Genomic DNA, 17608 nt, shown 5'->3' with positions numbered 1-17608 from the left:
TTTGTCTTTAAATACCCTAGTTTGTTTTTTAAAGTGTAACATTAGGCAAATTGAACAAGTATACTTAGGAGTATCTTGTATTTTGTCTTTAAAAATTTCTACTGGTGACAGTGAACTAGTCCTTTTATTAGTTTTTCGTTGAAATGATGGGTTGATTGATATTGGTTTGGGGATATTGTAATCGTTGGCAGCTTCAATATTTATAAGCTTTTCACTTCTAATTTGTTTTTTTAGTTGACGAAGTGTGATTGTTGAGGAGTTTGTATTGGTTGATTTTGCTCTTGTACTTATTGTCATATTACCCATTTTGCTTTGTTGAGGTTCAATATGTTGCCCTGACTGATTACTAATAGCTAGGACTTGTTCCAATTGTTTTTTTGTAGAACACGAAGGCATAATCTTATCTCTAAGTGTTCTTTTTAATGTGCGCAGTGTTAGCTTTTGTGTGTATTTGGTATTTTCATTTCCTATTTCTAACAGTGGCTCAAAATGCCCTGAAAGTGGATTTGTGTCATGAAAGAGTAAAGAATAGCATTTTGTGTTTGAAAATTCTTTGAAATGCAAATACTTTTTTCCCGTTGTTTTTGACCAAAGACATATTTGTATACTGAGCCAGTTTGATATCCAATGGATACAAAAAATATCTCCCCATAGTCTTGTTTCTTTTTCGTTTGTGGTTGTCATTGTGGACAATCGCATGCGTTGTAGATAAGTGTTTCTATCTCGAATATGGTGCATTTCATACAAACTTTCAGGGTTAATCTCATCGTTGTATGACTTGATTGCTTCTGCTTCGCATCTTGCAAGGCAGTTTAAGAAATGGTCAATTACACCATTTCGCAATTCTATGGAGGTGAATCGATTTTGTAATAGGAACTCTAGAGAATCGAATAAGCAATCGCCATTGTTGTATTTGAAATTTGTAATTCGACATAGGCCATTGTCTTTTAACACTTTGTCAATGTCACAAGTATTAGCACCCATCATATGTTGAGATGTTTTGACTTCTATGACTCCTAAGTTTTGTTGATTTTCCTTTTGCTCAGAGGTTTCTGTTTTAAAATCGTCAAGTTAGAATTAATTGCAATTGTTCAATTCCAGGTTTTGGGCACTATGAGTACTGAACACTATATACTGCACTTAAATTTATTGTCTACTCACCAATTTTGTTACCTACAAAGTTCATTACCTGCAATGCAAAAAAATTATAGATTGTCATGGACAATTTCAAAATTCTTGTAAAGCTGAGCGCAAACTTACTTGATGACATGCTTATAAGTAGACTAATGGTGAACAGTTTCTTTATTTTTGATGCTATGGTAAAGTATGTAAATATATTTCTAGAAAGATATGTTTGTGTATATAGATATTCTTAATGATTTATGGTTACCTAAAAAAGTACTTGTAAATACAATCGAGACAACATTCTTTATATAACACAAATGGAGAAAACAATATTTCCTTAAAATCCTAGATCATAATACACAATTTGCCTCTATGTTTTAGGAAAAAGACTATTATGTGAAACTATTTAACAATTAAAATGTTCTATGACTAACAATGGAATGCAAATAGAAAACGAAAAATATGTTGTATGTATGACAATGGCATGCAAATGAACAAAATTTTGAGAATGTAATAAATTTGCATAAAACCATTTAACTTGCAAAACAAATACTATTTTGTGGAAGTATTTGACATACCTTCAATATTGACAATTGATGTGGAATATTTGTATATGAAATCCTGGAACAAGTGAAACTTTTATATATTAGTATTAACATTAAAAAGAATTGAATTTTATACAAAAATAAGATTTCTTATTAAAATTATTGATTTCTAAAAATAATTTTTTAATTATTCAAAACAAATGCTTAATATATTCAAATTATAAATCTGTTATTAAATTTATAAATAAAAATATTTAAAATAAAAAAAACTAGTATAGAAAATATATTATTGTTGTCTTAAAACAAATTTTGCAATCACATAATGATAGTTAATTAGTAAAAGTTTAAAGTGTTATTGCCATCATTTTGCAAGTTAATTAGTAAAAATTTATAGTGTTATTGCCATCATTTTGCAGTTTGTAAACTCAATAGTTGAAAGATAAATTCAATTTTAGAAAATTATAACTAATAGAAAGTTGAACCTAATTAAGTAAAATAGTAAGAATAAAATTAAACTATATTAAAACTTACAAATAGAATCAAATTTAAAAAGTTAAAAATAAAATAAAACCTATTAAAAATGTAAAAAGTAAATTGTCAATTTCTTTTGAAATTTTAAATTTATTCAAAATAAACAAATATTTATATTTATAAAATTTTTATTTTTTATTTTAATGATAATTATATCTGTGATTGTATTGTATGCATAAATAAAATACTATGAGACATGAGGTTAGAATCATTGGTCAAATGACATTGATTGAATAATTTTTTTCCAAATTTAAACTTCTTAATCAAAGTATTATTCACTTACACTTATATTTCTAAGTTAAGAATAAAAATAATTTAAATTTATTGAACCGGAAATATAAAAAATAAAAAATAATAATTTCACTACTATATAATATACATTAAATTTGATTTGACTCATTAACCTACTTCTAAACAATTATTATATGAAAGCGATTTTTTCAGCTTCAAACAGAAAACCATTTTATTGAACGTCATAAACTTAATTGTACCCACTCAGTGAACTGAGATGTCAATTTATGTTTAAACAAAATTCTATAAAAAAAACAAATAATTTATTGACCAAAGAAAGAAACCCAGCTAACAATCCACGTGCCTTGTAGATGCCTCTACATTTCCCACTTAACTTGTTTGCTTACCTTGTCTATGTTGCACGTGGACATAATCTGTTGCAAGATTTTCGAGACATTTGGGCAAAAGGTTTGGACAGAGTGTTTTGGAAAATTGGTTTTTAGGAGTGGTATGACTGTGCTGATAGAATTTGGGGAAGCTGTTGCACTGAGCCAAACTCAAGCCCAGAAGTTGTTTCACTCTTTTCTGTCCAAAGGAAATTGCTTTTGACTGTACCCGAAAGTTTTTGTTTGCCAAGAGCATTGGTTCATTTTGCAGTCTCAAAGGAAATGTGTTGCTCGGCATTAGATTGCTTCGAGCCTCCAATGAAGATACACATGAAGCTACAAAAATCAAGTTTGCCTCACAATTTGAGAAAAATAGTAATGAAAAGTGGGCTGCAATCAAAGCCTCCTCATTGTTTGTGAATGATTCTATCTCCACGCCTATGCTGAATAAATGGGTTTTGCTTTTAAATAGATTTTATTTAATTGCAGATCTGCTTTGCGAGGGTCTTTGAAGAGCACTTGGAAGTGGCAAAATCTCGGCTGAATGATGGCAAATGCGACAGGAAACTCTAACAGGTGGCAAGATCATGGTCTGGGGCCCTTGATAGCTTCAATCCCTGAGAAAGACGCTGTTGAAGTTGCTGCTAATTTTGTTTATAAAAAATAAAACTTAAATTCCCAGAAACTTCTGGAAAATAATCAATTTCAAGGTTAACAAGACTGCATCTGCGCCTCGACCTTCTGCTGCAAATACTTTATCGGATTCCAAAGCTTCTAGCCTTTACTCTAAAGCGAGAGGGAGCAGAGAGATATAAAGCCTCACTCGCAGCACATAGACATCTAGGGTTTCGTCTTTGCCTGTATACAGTTTAAATCTCATTCCGGAAACCATCTCTTTAATATCCACGCCAAGTTATGCTTTGTTTTATCTTCAAGTCCACTTCCGTTTTTGCAGATGTGTTTTCTTCACTCCGCAGGGTTTAGAATACATTCCAGCGAAGCTAGGGTTTAAGTGTTTGTATTTTCAGATATGGCGTTGGCATTTGACGAATTCGGAAGACCATTTATAAAATTGACGAAGTAGGAACAGAAGACCCGAGTGAAGGGGCTCGATGCGCAAGGCTAACATTGCAGTCGCGAGGGCTGTTGCGAGGATCCTTCGCACCTCCCTCGGTCCCAAGGGCATGGATAAGATGCTTACCAGCCCCGACGGCGATGTCACCATCTGTAAATTTTTAACCCTATTTTTTTTTTTTTTTTAACAATTGTTTTATCAAATTGATTAGCTTTAAAAGCCCTCTTCTGTGCATCATTTAGAAAATAGATATTTGATAGAAGCAAAACCCTGGCTAGAGTAAAATCCTATAAAATAGAGCAAAATATGGAAGCTTGACTTGAATATGGAATGATATGTAGTACTATAGAAATAAAAACTTGCATTGTTAATCAAATATGCAAGCATTACAGATATGTAGTTTAATTTAGATTATGTTTTTTAGTTAGTTTGTTATAAGTGAATTTGGCTATTGGATTTTTGTAACAAGGGAGCACTGCTACATTAGCAAAAATTCCCGTATTGCTTTCATTGTAAAAGAAGATGAAAGTGAAACCCAACATATCAGTAGAAAATAAAGAATGTAAGAAGAAAAGTGGGAAAACTGTATATGCTTTTATATTGGTTCTTCTGCCTGGCGTGCCCTTCTTTGATTTTCCTTATGTTTCTCACGCAAATATGGGGAAGTTCTATTGCCCCGGACTTTTTCGTATTGCTAAATATGGAGAATGGGTACTAAGCTTCCCCTTATTTGCGGGAAAAAAAAAAAAAGATTTTTGTTCCTAAGATAGAACCAGAGATATTTTCTAGAAGTAAAAACCCTAAGGAATCTGTCAAAAATAGGAAGTACTGAATCAGAGACAGATTTCACATAAACATTTACATTTCTCACCTTGCTAATCGCCTGAAATGTTGTCTCTTATCTTTGTCACTAACGGTTTCACTCGTCTGTTGTTGTTCTTTGGCTTGCAGGAAAATAAACGATCAGTTGCAGAAGAGTTGAAACACACAATGCTAATGAGTACTGGAGAATGCTCATGACTACTCCAGATTGTTCGAAAGTTAAAAATTAAATGAACTCTGCCAAATTCCTTCAATGGCATTTAATGTACAAAGATTTTTTACAGATTTTGGATTAGATGTTTTGCAACAACCCAGATTTCCAGCTCGCCTTACAGCTCGGCTTTAATTATTACCATATGTCTAAAGTTTTTTCCCGTATGTATTTTCTTATTTTTTATTTCATTTAATCAAATGTTTCAGCGACATTGACAAATCATATTAAATATAAATAATTTAATATTAATTATTAATCCAATTTAAATATTTAAGTTTTCCAAAAGCATTGAAGCTCTAAAAATTCTGAGCGCTCATTGGAGGAGGTTGAAAACAAAAATGTACACAACGATTGCGTTAGTTTCTGCCTGTCGGCAGGAACTAAAAATTTGGTTTCAAGTCCACATAATCATATATGATATCACATAATGTATATTGGTGCATAGAAGTAACATCACATAATTGATTGTTTTTTAAAATTTAAGAAAATCGTTTTAAAAATAAATATTGACTACTTTTTTAATGATCTAATAAAAAAGATTCTTTTTCCCAACTAGTACTATCTCCACTATTAAGCTGGCTGAGTGTGGGACCTCTCCGGTGAATTATGATCCCTTCAAATTCATGAGTAGGTTGTAGATTCTACTAATAAAGCACAACGGACGGTTCATGCCATCACATTTGCTAATCTTTGTCGTGGTCAAAGGTTGACCAGTATGGTGGGCGAGTGCTAATATAGATTTACAGTGTCTTAAGAAGACCTTCGTGTCAGAGAGTAAAATCTAAGCCGTGTCATCTGTGGAAAGCTTACCAGAGGAGTTGAAGTTGCTTGCATTCATTTTCTTTATGCAAATATAACACTTGGCGAGCAAATACGTTGTTACAGCAAAGTGCAAACTAAGATTTGACAACCAAAGAGTTAGAGCTGGGTGTTGGCCACGTCTGTAATATGGAGTGCATATTTTGGGGTATGGTGGCTGGTTGTGCTGGTTTAGTTTTGTTTTTGGTCAAGCTTGCAACAACGATATGGTGGAAGCCTCTGCAAATGAAAAGGTTCTTTGAAGCCCAAGGAATCAGGGGCCCTCCATACAGCCTATTTTATGGGAATACCACAGATATATCAAGAATGATCTCTGAGCAGAAGTCAAAACTCATGCCACTCTCACATGATATACTTCCTCGAGTTCTTCCCCATTATCATCAGTGGAGCAGAGCCTATGGTATACTTGTATTTTTCAGTTTTTAAGCATGGCGTGTTTCATTAATCATATTACTGGAACTCTTCTGTAGCACCATTGATTGTTTTACTTTTGCTTGGGTAGTGATAGAACTTAGAATATTGGCTAATTAAGAAGAAGATGCGAGATTCTGTAAACCCAATTGATTAATAAGTTTGGTCTATTTTGTATAGGACAGGATTTTATTTTCTGGTTTGGGCATCATGCCCGGTTGGTTGTTCCCCACCCTGAGCTTATTAAGGAGATATGTTCCACTAAATTTGGCAACTTTATAAAGCCTCCGGTTAATCCCCTTTCAAGACAATTGGTTGGACAGGGAATTGTGGGTTTGACAGGTGAGAAATGGGCTCAGCGCAGGAAGATCATCAATCCTGCTTTCCATATGGATCTCTTGAAGGCAAGGCACCAAATGTCTGAATTTATGTTTCTAATAAGGACCTAACTGATTTAATAGATAAATTGAATTCTTGTTTTGAGAGATCTATCAAGCTCCTACTGATAAATATACATTGTAATTTTGATTTGCTTTGTAAATCTATCTTCTAAAATTTCCCGAGGATTGATCGCTGGGCCAACACCCAATCAAGAAATATAAAACTCTCCTTCCAAGCATGCAGGGGCGCATTATTGGGCCTTTACTATTTGTAGAGGCAGGGTAATTTCTCTAACTAGATGTAATCTCCACATTGTCTAGATCAGCTAGCATCCAATGGCCAATTAGTGCCACAGGCTAAACTTTGCACTTGGGCATCATAACAAGCATTTCTGAGTGTTAAGCCCTGAATCTTATCACAGTTCATGTTAAGTGTCATTTTCAAGTAGCATGCAATTAGTTTTAAGAAGCTTCAGTCTTGAACCATAAGCCACTCTTAAGGATGTCTACTGCAGAGTCACATTACATATGGCCAAACATTTTTCAACTAATTAAATTGAGACAGAATCTGTTTGTCTGTGTCACGTGATACAGAATTAAGCCAGTGATGCTTCGCATGAGGAAATCCAATTTAAAAGGCCATGCCCCTGCTGCCCTGTTTTGACATATCTTTATTGAACGGTTTCATCTGAGTGCAAAACCCTGGTCAATTTGAAAGGGTATACTTCTCTTAGCAGAGGGAAGATTCTGTGTGGTATTAAGCCCAAGGTTGCAGCAGTCAAAAAGAGATTCATGGGTAAACGGTGGAACTACTTACAAATTGATACCACACAGTGACCTTCAGGGAGTTATTTGCATGTAAAAAAATAACATGATGAATTAATTTTGTTTGATTTGCTGGTCAGTAGAGTGTAGATCTAGTTGTCTTGAATTGAGATACTACTGAAATGTCTTGACTGGTGCTTTTTGAATACCGATATTCTGCTCCTATCTGTAGAAGTTGCTTTTATTCTAAACATATTCCTGATACATGACTCTGCAAATAAAACCTAATCTGTTTGAAACCACGTAGATTATATTGTAAATTAATTCTCTATTTTGCTACTTATATTCGGAGTTTCATAGGAAGACATGTTCTGTCATACTAGAAACTTGCATATTTTGATTAACTAGTTCTGTAATTACAGGGTATGATTCCAACTATTGTGCAAAGCAGTGCCAATATGTTGGACAAATGGAGTAAATTGGTATTGTCAGGCGCATCAGAAATTGAAGTGCAAAAGGAGTTCCACGATCTCACAGCCGATATTATTGCCCGCACAGCATTTGGAAGCAGTTTTACAGAGGGAAAGCATATCTTTGATATGCAGGGCAACCAGATGATTCTTACAGCTGAATTATTTCGCAGTGTTTACATTCCAGGTTTCAGGTGACAAACTTGTGTTTTGCGACAGTACAATTTGTCAATATTGAAGTACCAAAGAATGCAATCAAAATTTTGATTTGAGTGTGTTAATGTCTCTGTCTCTGTTATGTTTTTCTTGAGAGGTTTTTCAATATTTATCTTACAGTTGGAAGTGCCACTTTATTTTTTTAGTTATATCTTCCCATCTCAAATGCCTTCGTCCTTCAAGAACCATGTTTATGAATTTTTATCTTGAGAAGACACTTTATTCAATAGGATAAATGCCTTGGTAATTTAGGAGGGTTTAGCCATATTCTGAAGCATTCAGAATCTGTAACTTCTTTTGCTTTTTTACATTGGTATGTAATGTCTGAGAGTGATTCCCCTCCTCAGGTTTCTGCCTACTACAAAGAATAGGCAACGTTGGAATTTGGAGAAAGAAATAAGAAGATCCTTACGGCAAGTTATAGATGCCAGGAAAAAGACTTCTGAGATGGAAAAAACTGGTGGGTATGGTGCCGATCTGCTTTGTTTAATGATGTCTCAGAGCAAGGAGCAGGGGAGAGTCAATGTTACGAGTAATGCAAGCCTGAGTACAGAGGAAATCATTGATGAATGCAAGACTTTCTACTTTGCTGGTCATGAAACCACATCAGTACTGTTGGCATGGAGTATAATATTGTTGGGCATACATCAAGATTGGCAAGAGCAAGGTCGCAGAGAGGTGCTGGAAATATGCGGGAGAAACAATTATCCAGATGCAGACTGCTTAAGTCGCCTCAAAATTGTAAGAACCATCTAACACGCCCACATTAACAAGTAATAACAATCACAGTTAAACTAGCACTGAGATTTGAATTCAAGTAATCATAATCGTGGTAAACAAGAACTGGGATTTGAATTCAAAAGCAGTATTTTGGATTTGTCTCATAAGAGATTGTTTGAATTATTTGTAGGTTGGAATGATTATAAATGAGGCCTTGAGGCTTTATCCACCGGCAGTGTCTCTACCGCGACAGGCATGCGAGTCAATGAAGCTTGGAAGGCTCTCAATTCCTGCAGGCACTCAGCTTGAGCTTCCAATCCTGGCAATCCATCATGATCCTGCTTTATGGGGAAATGATGCCAACGAATTCAACCCAGGGCGATTTGGTGAAGGAATTGCAAAGGCTGCAAAGCATCCAATGGCATTCATGCCCTTTGGAACAGGTCCAACCATATGTGTGGGTCTGAATTTTGCTTTGTTGGAAGCAAAATTAGTGTTGGCCATGATTCTGCAAAAAAATTCTTTTGTGACTTCACCTTCTTATACTCATGCCCCTATGCTTTTAGTTACTCTGAAACCTCAATATGGAGCTCAGATTATCTTCCACCCACTAGACTAATATCTGAGAACAATATGTGGCATTCCCTAAGAACCCTTCTATTTTCTTGTGAGACCCCTAGTCCTCTTGTAACTTGGGTTAGGGGTTGAACTTGTATTCACAAAAAACATTGTTGGTTTGTGTGGGGGCAAGATGGTCATGAACTCTTGATATAATAAATGTTATTATTATTGTATTATCTGTTAAAGTAGAATGGATTGATTATATTTTTGACTAACCTAAATTAAAATTTGATTGATAGAATTGTACAATGAATATGATTTGATTGTGAGTACTTGGGGTGTAAGATAGAGGTAGATTTTGTGGTTCAAAGAGAGACAAATGGATTGTAATATCAAGCCACTGTCAAGACCCTATTGAAACATTTTGTCAAACATAGGCCAATCTAACCATAGGATTTTGGATTGGCATCACTTGATTTTATCATTTTGAAAAAAAAATTAGAGACACACCCCTGGATTTGGATTTGGATTTCCTATACATCCATCTTATGAAGTTGCTTCTTCAATTACCAATATATATATTTCTTACTAAGGGGAGAAATGTTGTTTGCAGGTAGTAGATCATATTATCTCTATGATTTCATCATTAATACAATGGATACTTCATTTTGAGGGGGATTCATATTCTCATCTTCTTTCTCTCCTATTGGGGGAACATTTATTATATAAGTTTATGTGATAGAATAAATCCTTTAGGGGACATATCACATTCTCCTTTCCTTCTCTCACTAGTACAGATGTTTATTTCATTTTTTTTTTGAAGTGGAATATTTTCTTCTATGTGGTTTTCTTATTTTCTCTAGTTATAAGAGATTTATCTATTTGTACATGGATATTTAATAAGTGTTGTAAGTGAGACTCATCTATACACCTATTCACACATTCATCATTAGATTTTTAACTTCTCTCCAAGTTGTATTTATGAGGCAGGTGTTATATAATATTTAATTAAAAAACTATCTAATTAATTAATTAGCCCCCATTTTTACTTTATCTACTTAAACTAACTTTAGGTATGTACTTTCTTGTCTCATAGCATAGGATAGGATGAGGACACACCACATGATCTAATTATATCTTCATATAGGGTTTCATTCAAAGCTTCTTTTATTCATCATTGTAATTATTCCAAATCTGTTTATAAGTGAATTGAAATGTTATAATGAATACACAACTTTAGATACATAATGAATACACCATCGCTCAAATCTATTGTTTTCAAATGATTAGTACTAGCATACCTATATTTAGAAAAATATATATAGAAAACACTAAGAGATATCATTTTAGATTATCTATTTGCTTTAAAAATATATATAATACAATTAAATAAATGACATTATAATTAAGATGAAAATTTAATACGAAGAACTTTAGATTACATAGTTTAATATCATTCCACAGTTTAATCTCCATTTCAAACTAATGAAATCATAGATAGGAAGTGTAGAATACCTTTTTAAACATTGTTTTCCATACATCTAACGTAGATACACGAATATATATACCTCCCAAATTAAACACCTGCACAAATAAACAGCAAAAGGGACAGTATATACAATATTGTCCAATACAGCCGAAATAATAGTAAAATGCCTACACAGATTAACAAAATACCTTAAATAATAATAACATGCCTGCACAGGTCTGGTGAGCTGATGACAAAATATCGCAAAAAAAATAGTATGCTCAATGTAGATGAATTGTTTTACAGAATGACACAAACTGAGCATGCAATTTGTTTGTCAAAATGCCTCAATGGTAGGGCATGCCCAACAGAAATTTGTTGATGAGATCTACAATTTTTATGCAAATTCATGAGGCAGTTAGAAAGACAAACTCAACCCTTCAAACTAGGTGATACTTAAAGCATCACGAATTAATTAATGTCACAAGAACAGGAAACCCCTCTTATATTTGAACCATCCAGATCCAGTATAAATGCTGGCAGAGACAAATTGAACAACACAGGGTGTAATTCACATCTTATTGTTGTTATAAGAATGCTTTCTAGTAGATTAAAGTTTGGCTATCAAGAATATATGGCCATCGCTAATTATAACTACCCAATTCAGTATAAATGTTTGCAAAAACATATTTAACAGCACAAGGGTTTTCATATATGTGCTCGTCTAGCAACAAGTCATGAACTGTTGTATGCTCTGGATAGCGGTCCGGAGACAAAGGTCACAACTACTGGTATTAAGCATCTGCCTACACATAGTTAGTCCATAAATAGCCATCGGTAATCTATTGGCATTGATTTCACCTTTGGCAAAACCCTCATTTTTTAGAGCCTTAGATTGGAAATCTCACATGATTCTTCCCATGCAGAGCTTTCAGGTTACAAGGATGCAACTTGAGAAAGGAACAACAAATCACCTTCAGAAATTCTTATGACCCAGTAATCAGCCCTACAAAAGAAACGCCTCAGTCGCACAATTATGTTTGTAACTCGCAAGAAAACAGTAGCTGCCATTGATAATGCTTGAAAAGTTCATTATGTTTATAACTGCTAAACTTAAATTAGCTATCTATTTATTGAGATGAGGTTTTTCATCAGTATGTGACTGTAAAACGCCTCTCAGCCTAATTAGAGAACTAATATATTATATTTGAAATTACATATCATTTTAACCATTCGTTCTTATTAGATTATCAAAATTGTTGAAAATCAAAATATTTATTCAATAATAATTTAAGCTTAATATCCATGAAAACTTGAAAATACAGAATATATACTATTAAAAAGCTCATCGATATGTTTAAAAATATTCACACTAAAATGTAAAGAAAATTTAAAAATATTCACACTAAAATGTAAAGAAAATTTAAAACTTCTCTCCAAGGTGAATATCCTTATCAATGATCTGTTGACACTTTATTAATCTAAGCTGTCATCTCTTCACTGCTAGACTTTTTTTAAAGTTACTTGCAATCATTTATCTTCGTCAAATCAATGAACAGGTCATTTTCTTTTTGTTAAAGTTACAAGAATGCAAGGGATCGTACACTTGGGTTTCATAGGCCTACTACGAATCTGAAGCTTTCACAACCAAAGGATCACTGGTTATTGGCTAAGTCTGGAATATGGAATGGGTATTTTGGGGTTTGGCAGCTGTTTGTGCAGGTTTAATTTTGTTTTTGGTGAAGATTGTAACAAGGATGTGGTGGAAGCCTTTGCAAGTGAAAAAGTTCTTTGAAGCCCAAGGAATCAGTGGCCCTCCATACAGGCTATTCTATGGGAATACCACAGATATATCCAGAATGATCGATGAGCAGAAGTCCAAACCCATGCCACTCTCACATGACATGCTCCCTCGAGTTTTTCCCCATTTACATCAGTGGAGCAGAATTTATGGTACACCTGTATTCTGCATTTTTTAAAGCATCTGGCGTTTCATTCTTCATATTACTGGAATTCTTGCTTAGCACCATTGATATTTTTACATGGGTGTTGTTAGAACTTAAAATAGTGGCTGGTTAGGAAGAAAAGTGAAAGATTAAAAAGAAGACTGTTGATTAATAAACTTGTTCTATCTGATATAGGTTACGATTATGTTTTCTGGTTTGGACCGAATGCTAGGTTGGTCGTTCCCCATCCTGAGCTTATTAAGGACATATGTTCCACTAAATTTGACAACTATTCAAAGCTTCCGACAAATCCCCTTTCAAGACAACTGGTTGGACAGGGACTTGTGGGGTTGACAGGTGAGAAATGGGCTCGGCACAGAAAAATCATCAATCCTGCTTTCCACATGGATCTTTTGAAGGTAAGGCACTGAATGTCTGTGTTTATGTCCTAAGTTAGAACCAAAATGATATAATATAAATCGCTTTATTATAGAGAGAAATCTATCAAGTTCCACATCCTTGTGGTAAGTTCTCTGGCATTGTTTTGTTAAATACCTGTTTTGGGCATCTTTTTCTTGTCCAAAAGATTCATTCAATACTCAGTGAGCTTTGCTTTTCATTATGAACTTAACCTGCAAAATTTGGGGAGTAAATTTTGTTTGTTTAGTTGTGCTTTTGGCTCAGAGATTTTGTGAAATCGTTGTCGTGCAGCGATGCTACATAACACTCTTTTCTTAAGTTGGCTTAGAAACTTTTTCAAACAGTTGTCCTGCATCAATGCTGTAAAAACTAAAAAGAAGGCTAATATTTTCTTAAAGTTTACTGTTATTAATTTTCAAACAAACCCACCTTTAGGCGAGTTCAGCTTCATTGAATCATAATGCTGTATCACTGTATGAAACAAAGAGCTAGATGTTTCAAGCTAGCCTATTTGGGTACACATCATTTTTCAGCTTTTTATCTCAATATGGAACTCAATATGATCAACTTACCTACATTTTATTTAGGAAACTTTCTAACACCTCTGACGAATTTAGCAATTATGTCTACTTTATTTAACTTTCTTGAATGGACAAATTATAGTATCCATTTACTTTGTTAGAACACATAGATATGGTCTGCCTGGTGCCACAGTAGCGGAACAGAGATTAATGATCCATCAAATATACATGTATGGTTTCAAATGGAGTATTTGAATTCTCAGTATTAAAATGATTTCTAACGTCCCATGCAACTTTATCATGGACTTTTTGTGCAGATCTTTAGGTTACTCATACAAATACTTGATATGATGCTTTTGGTATATCTAGCATACAAGAGTAGAGAAATTAGGATTAAAATGATATGATATATACATCGAAAATTTGTTTATCTTATAGAGACTATGACTGCAAAAATATACACCCTAATCTTTTAGAAGCTATGTGGATTATTTTATAAAAACTTACCTATTTTGATGTTTATAGTCAAATGTTCTGTCGTACATTAAACTTATGTATCTTGATTATAGCAGTTCTGTAAATACAGGGTATGATTCCAACAATTATTGAAAGCAGTGCCAATCTGTTGGAGGAATGGAGTAAATTGGTGTTGTCAGGTGCATCGGAAATTGAAGTGCTGAAGGAGTTCCGTGAGCTCACAGCAGATATTATAGCCCGCACAGCATTTGGTAGCAGTTTTATAGAGGGAAAGGATATATTTGATATGCAGGCTAAACAGATGGTTCTTACATCTGAATTATTTCACACTGTTTATATTCCAGGTTTCAGGTGACAAACTTGAGTTTTGTGACTGTACACTTGTCAATCTGAAATTACTTAGTTGAAATGGTGATTTGTTTTTGTTTTTTTTGAGGTAAATCACATCAATGAATGAGTTTTATTGAAAAAACTCGTGTAATGGCAGATGAGTTACCTAATAAATGATTGTTTAACTTTAAACCCAACTGCTCAAAAGGTTTTCCAATATTTATCTGACTAGAATAAATGCCTTCGTACTTTAGCAGGGCTTATTCATTTTATGAAATTACACAGAATCTACAATTTCTTTTTGTTTCTTACATAAGTACGTAATGGGTGAAAGTGATTCCTCTCACCAGGTTTCTGCCTACTGCAAAGAACAGGTAACGTTGGAATTTGGAGATAAATATAAGAAGATGCTTAAAACAAGTTATAGATGCGAAGAAAAAGACTGCTGGAATGGAGAAAACAGGTAGCTATGGTGCCGATCTGCTTGGTTTTATGATGTCTGAGAGCAAGCAGCAGGGGAGAGTCAATGGAAAAAGTAATGCAAGCCTGAGCACGGAGGAAATAATTGATGAATGTAAGACTTTCTACTTTGGTGGTCATGAAACCACATCAGTACTGTTGGCATGGAGTATAATATTGTTGGGCACCTAGTTACCAGAAACGCGACGGGAAAGCCCCGTTTCGCGTTTCGACGGCAGAAACGGGTTTCCCGTCTGAAACGGCCGTTTCTAAGCCATCTGACCGTTCCAATCGGCTGTGAAGGAGTTTGTAGCAAAAATATCTGCCAGTTTTTTGTGCTTGCCACTGTCTGCTGCGTCCTTTTAGGCTATTAACTCACCACTTACACGAGTTAACCAGCAGTTTGTCATGCATATAGATTTAATATATTTTTAAGTAGCGGATGACGTCAAACACTGGTAGATAACTCTGTAGTTTCGGTCTGTTCATACGCTTCGAGAACTATCGATCAGCACGAGAGCACTACAGGGGCGATAGCCATGCTTCACCAACGGATGGGAAGTGCACCACCGCTCGGATATGGGTAGTAACCCCTCGTAAACGCCACGAGGAGATTTTTACAGCAACCCTTCTTTGGTAGATTATGCAGAGCATTGGACAGACAGATGAGGTCCTCGCCCTAGGGTATTTTAGAGATTTATGAGTTTATTTCTATAAAGTATTTAATATCTATTTAGCATTTGTTTGTATCTTGAATTTTTTAATTTTTATTTTTTTTAATATTTTGATTTTATAAAAGAATATATATATAATACCGTTTCTTATGCGCAACCTTTCTAAATTCCGTTTTTCGTTGCGTTGCTGTTGCCGTTTCACGTTTCTCGTTTCTGGTAACATAGGTTGGGCATACATCAAGATTGGCAAGAGCGAGGTCGCAGAGAGGTGTTGGAAGTATGTGGGAGAAACAATTATCCAGATGCAGACAGCTTAAGTCGTCTTAAAATTGTAAGAACCATCTAACAGATGTGAATATGATAAGCATTTTGAAATTTGTAAAATAATAAGTTAGAGTAGGGGCCATTTGCTGGCTCTGACAAACTGAATTTTATGCCTCTCACTCTGCACTTTTCCTTGTACATGAGGTACCTGATGAGATCCTTAGAGAAACATAGATTCAGTTACTGTAAATTTAAATATATAGGAAATAGAAATCAATCGCAGATATAGGGCTTTTGTGAAATGATATTAAAGAAGGATAAGCTATAACAATTAGAAATTGGTGAGCAATTGGTCCAAGAAACGACACAAAAAGCAGATATTATCTTGGCAAAACACTTTCAAAGAATATAAAGGGAAGCAATACCCAATCTCAATAGTAAACGAGCACTGGCATTTGAATTCAAAAGCAGTATTTTGGATTTGTCTCATTAAATATTGTATGATTTTGTTTTGTAGGTGGGAATGATCATAAATGAGGTCATGAGACTTTATCCACCTGCAGTGGGTGTATTGAGACAGGCTTGTGTGCCAACGAAAGTTGGAAGGATCTCAATTCCTGCAGGCACCCAACTTGAGCTTCCGATCATTGCAATTCACCATGATACTGCTCTGTGGGGAAATGATGCCAAAGAGTTCAACCCAGGGCGATTTAGTGAAGGAATTGCAAAGGCTGCAAAGCATCCAATGGCATTCATGCCCTTTGGAACAGGGCCAACTAAATGTGTGGGTCAGAATTTTGCCTTGTTGGAAGCAAAATTAGTGCTGGCCATGATTCTGCAAAATTTTTCTTTTGTGACTTCACCATCTTATACTCATGCTCCTTTGCTTGTATTTACTCTACGACCTCAATACGGACCTCAGATTATCTTCCACGTGGACTAATATCTGAGAATAATACTACCCTTAAACTCCTCTGTGATTGAAATTTGAACTGTCTTTGTAAATCTAATGTACATAATATTAATCTATGATTTTATTGGGCAAATTTACTATGACCACGCCTGTGACCACATGGTGAGGAGGAAGCAAGGAATAGGACCCTTGGAAAAGTGTAGAGACCATTACCCTAGTGGTTATGAAGCTCTTGCAGATAAAATGACTGCCAATGCAACTTTGCAAACTTGAACTTAGATCTACATAAGTAAATTAGAGCAAATCAGATGATGTATGAGATTGTGATCTCCCTCTTACTCTCGTCACTAAGCAATATTATTTATGTTTACTCTTGACCAAGCTCTACTCTAATTTTTATTTTTATCTTTTATTTGGACTTGGTCTTGCCTAGACTTTGAAGGGTGTGTCGTTCTACCATCCACATTTAATTGTGAATGCTACATCATTATATTATTTTATATAATAAAGAGTAGTATATGACTTATTCATAAAAAAAAGAATGATGGGAGTAATGATAATTGAAAATGGTCTTTATATTATTAAAATGTTTTAAGATCAATAATTTTTATAATGATGATCTTCAAATTTTTATATGGATCTCAATGCTTTCATGGGTCGTTGATTGTGTGGGTCAAATACTCACATAGATTAGACCAACCAAGTAGAAGAGTGGTATAGAACTTCATGAAATATTTTATGTTGATGATCAATGACAGTGCATAAGTAGGCCAATAAAGGAAGAATAGAGAAGCTCTAGGTATTCAATATAGATGGCCAGAATTAATTTGTGATTTTGTGATCTATATGGCACATGACATAGACT

General features: G+C 34.4%; 2 protein-coding genes across 2 annotated transcripts; both read left to right on the top strand.

Moving 5' to 3' along the window:
* Positions 1–5877: 5877 nt before the first annotated feature.
* Positions 5878–9504, top strand: LOC131859322 (cytochrome P450 734A1-like). Its single transcript, XM_059212930.1, has 5 exons — positions 5878–6148; positions 6340–6563; positions 7727–7968; positions 8338–8731; positions 8901–9504. The coding sequence occupies exons 1-5, from the start codon at positions 5878–5880 to the stop codon at positions 9327–9329; spliced, it is 1560 nt and encodes a 519-aa protein (XP_059068913.1). The 3' UTR covers positions 9330–9504.
* A 2764-nt stretch (positions 9505–12268) lies between these two features.
* On the top strand, positions 12269–17120 carry LOC131859321 (cytochrome P450 734A1-like). Its single transcript, XM_059212929.1, has 6 exons — positions 12269–12692; positions 12881–13104; positions 14213–14457; positions 14814–15071; positions 15792–15897; positions 16348–17120. Exons 1-6 carry the CDS (start codon positions 12422–12424, stop codon positions 16771–16773), a joined length of 1530 nt encoding a protein of 509 aa, XP_059068912.1. The 5' UTR covers positions 12269–12421; the 3' UTR covers positions 16774–17120.
* Positions 17121–17608: the final 488 nt, after the last annotated feature.

The sequence above is a fragment of the Cryptomeria japonica genome, chromosome 10 (genome assembly GCF_030272615.1).
Source record: "Cryptomeria japonica chromosome 10, Sugi_1.0, whole genome shotgun sequence".
Classification (NCBI taxonomy): Eukaryota; Viridiplantae; Streptophyta; class Pinopsida; order Cupressales; family Cupressaceae; genus Cryptomeria; species Cryptomeria japonica.
Note: the sequence above shows the minus strand (reverse complement) of the source record. Positions and strands in the feature narration are given on the sequence as shown.

What these genes read in the sequence shown, in the direction of transcription:
- LOC131859322 (XM_059212930.1), top strand. Translation starts at nt 5,878, where the DNA reads ATGGAGTGCATATTTTGGGGTATGGTGGCTGGTTGTGCTGGTTTAGTT. An exon ending in TCAGTGGAGCAGAGCCTATG is followed by an intron (nt 6,149 to 6,339) that starts GTATACTTGTAT and finishes TATTTTGTATAG; the next exon opens with GACAGGATTTTATTTTCTGG. An exon ending in TCCATATGGATCTCTTGAAG is followed by an intron (nt 6,564 to 7,726) that starts GCAAGGCACCAA and finishes CTGTAATTACAG; the next exon opens with GGTATGATTCCAACTATTGT.
- LOC131859321 (XM_059212929.1), top strand. Translation starts at nt 12,422, where the DNA reads ATGGAATGGGTATTTTGGGGTTTGGCAGCTGTTTGTGCAGGTTTAATT. An exon ending in TCAGTGGAGCAGAATTTATG is followed by an intron (nt 12,693 to 12,880) that starts GTACACCTGTAT and finishes TATCTGATATAG; the next exon opens with GTTACGATTATGTTTTCTGG. An exon ending in TATATTCCAGGTTTCAGGTG is followed by an intron (nt 14,458 to 14,813) that starts ACAAACTTGAGT and finishes GAACAGGTAACG; the next exon opens with TTGGAATTTGGAGATAAATA.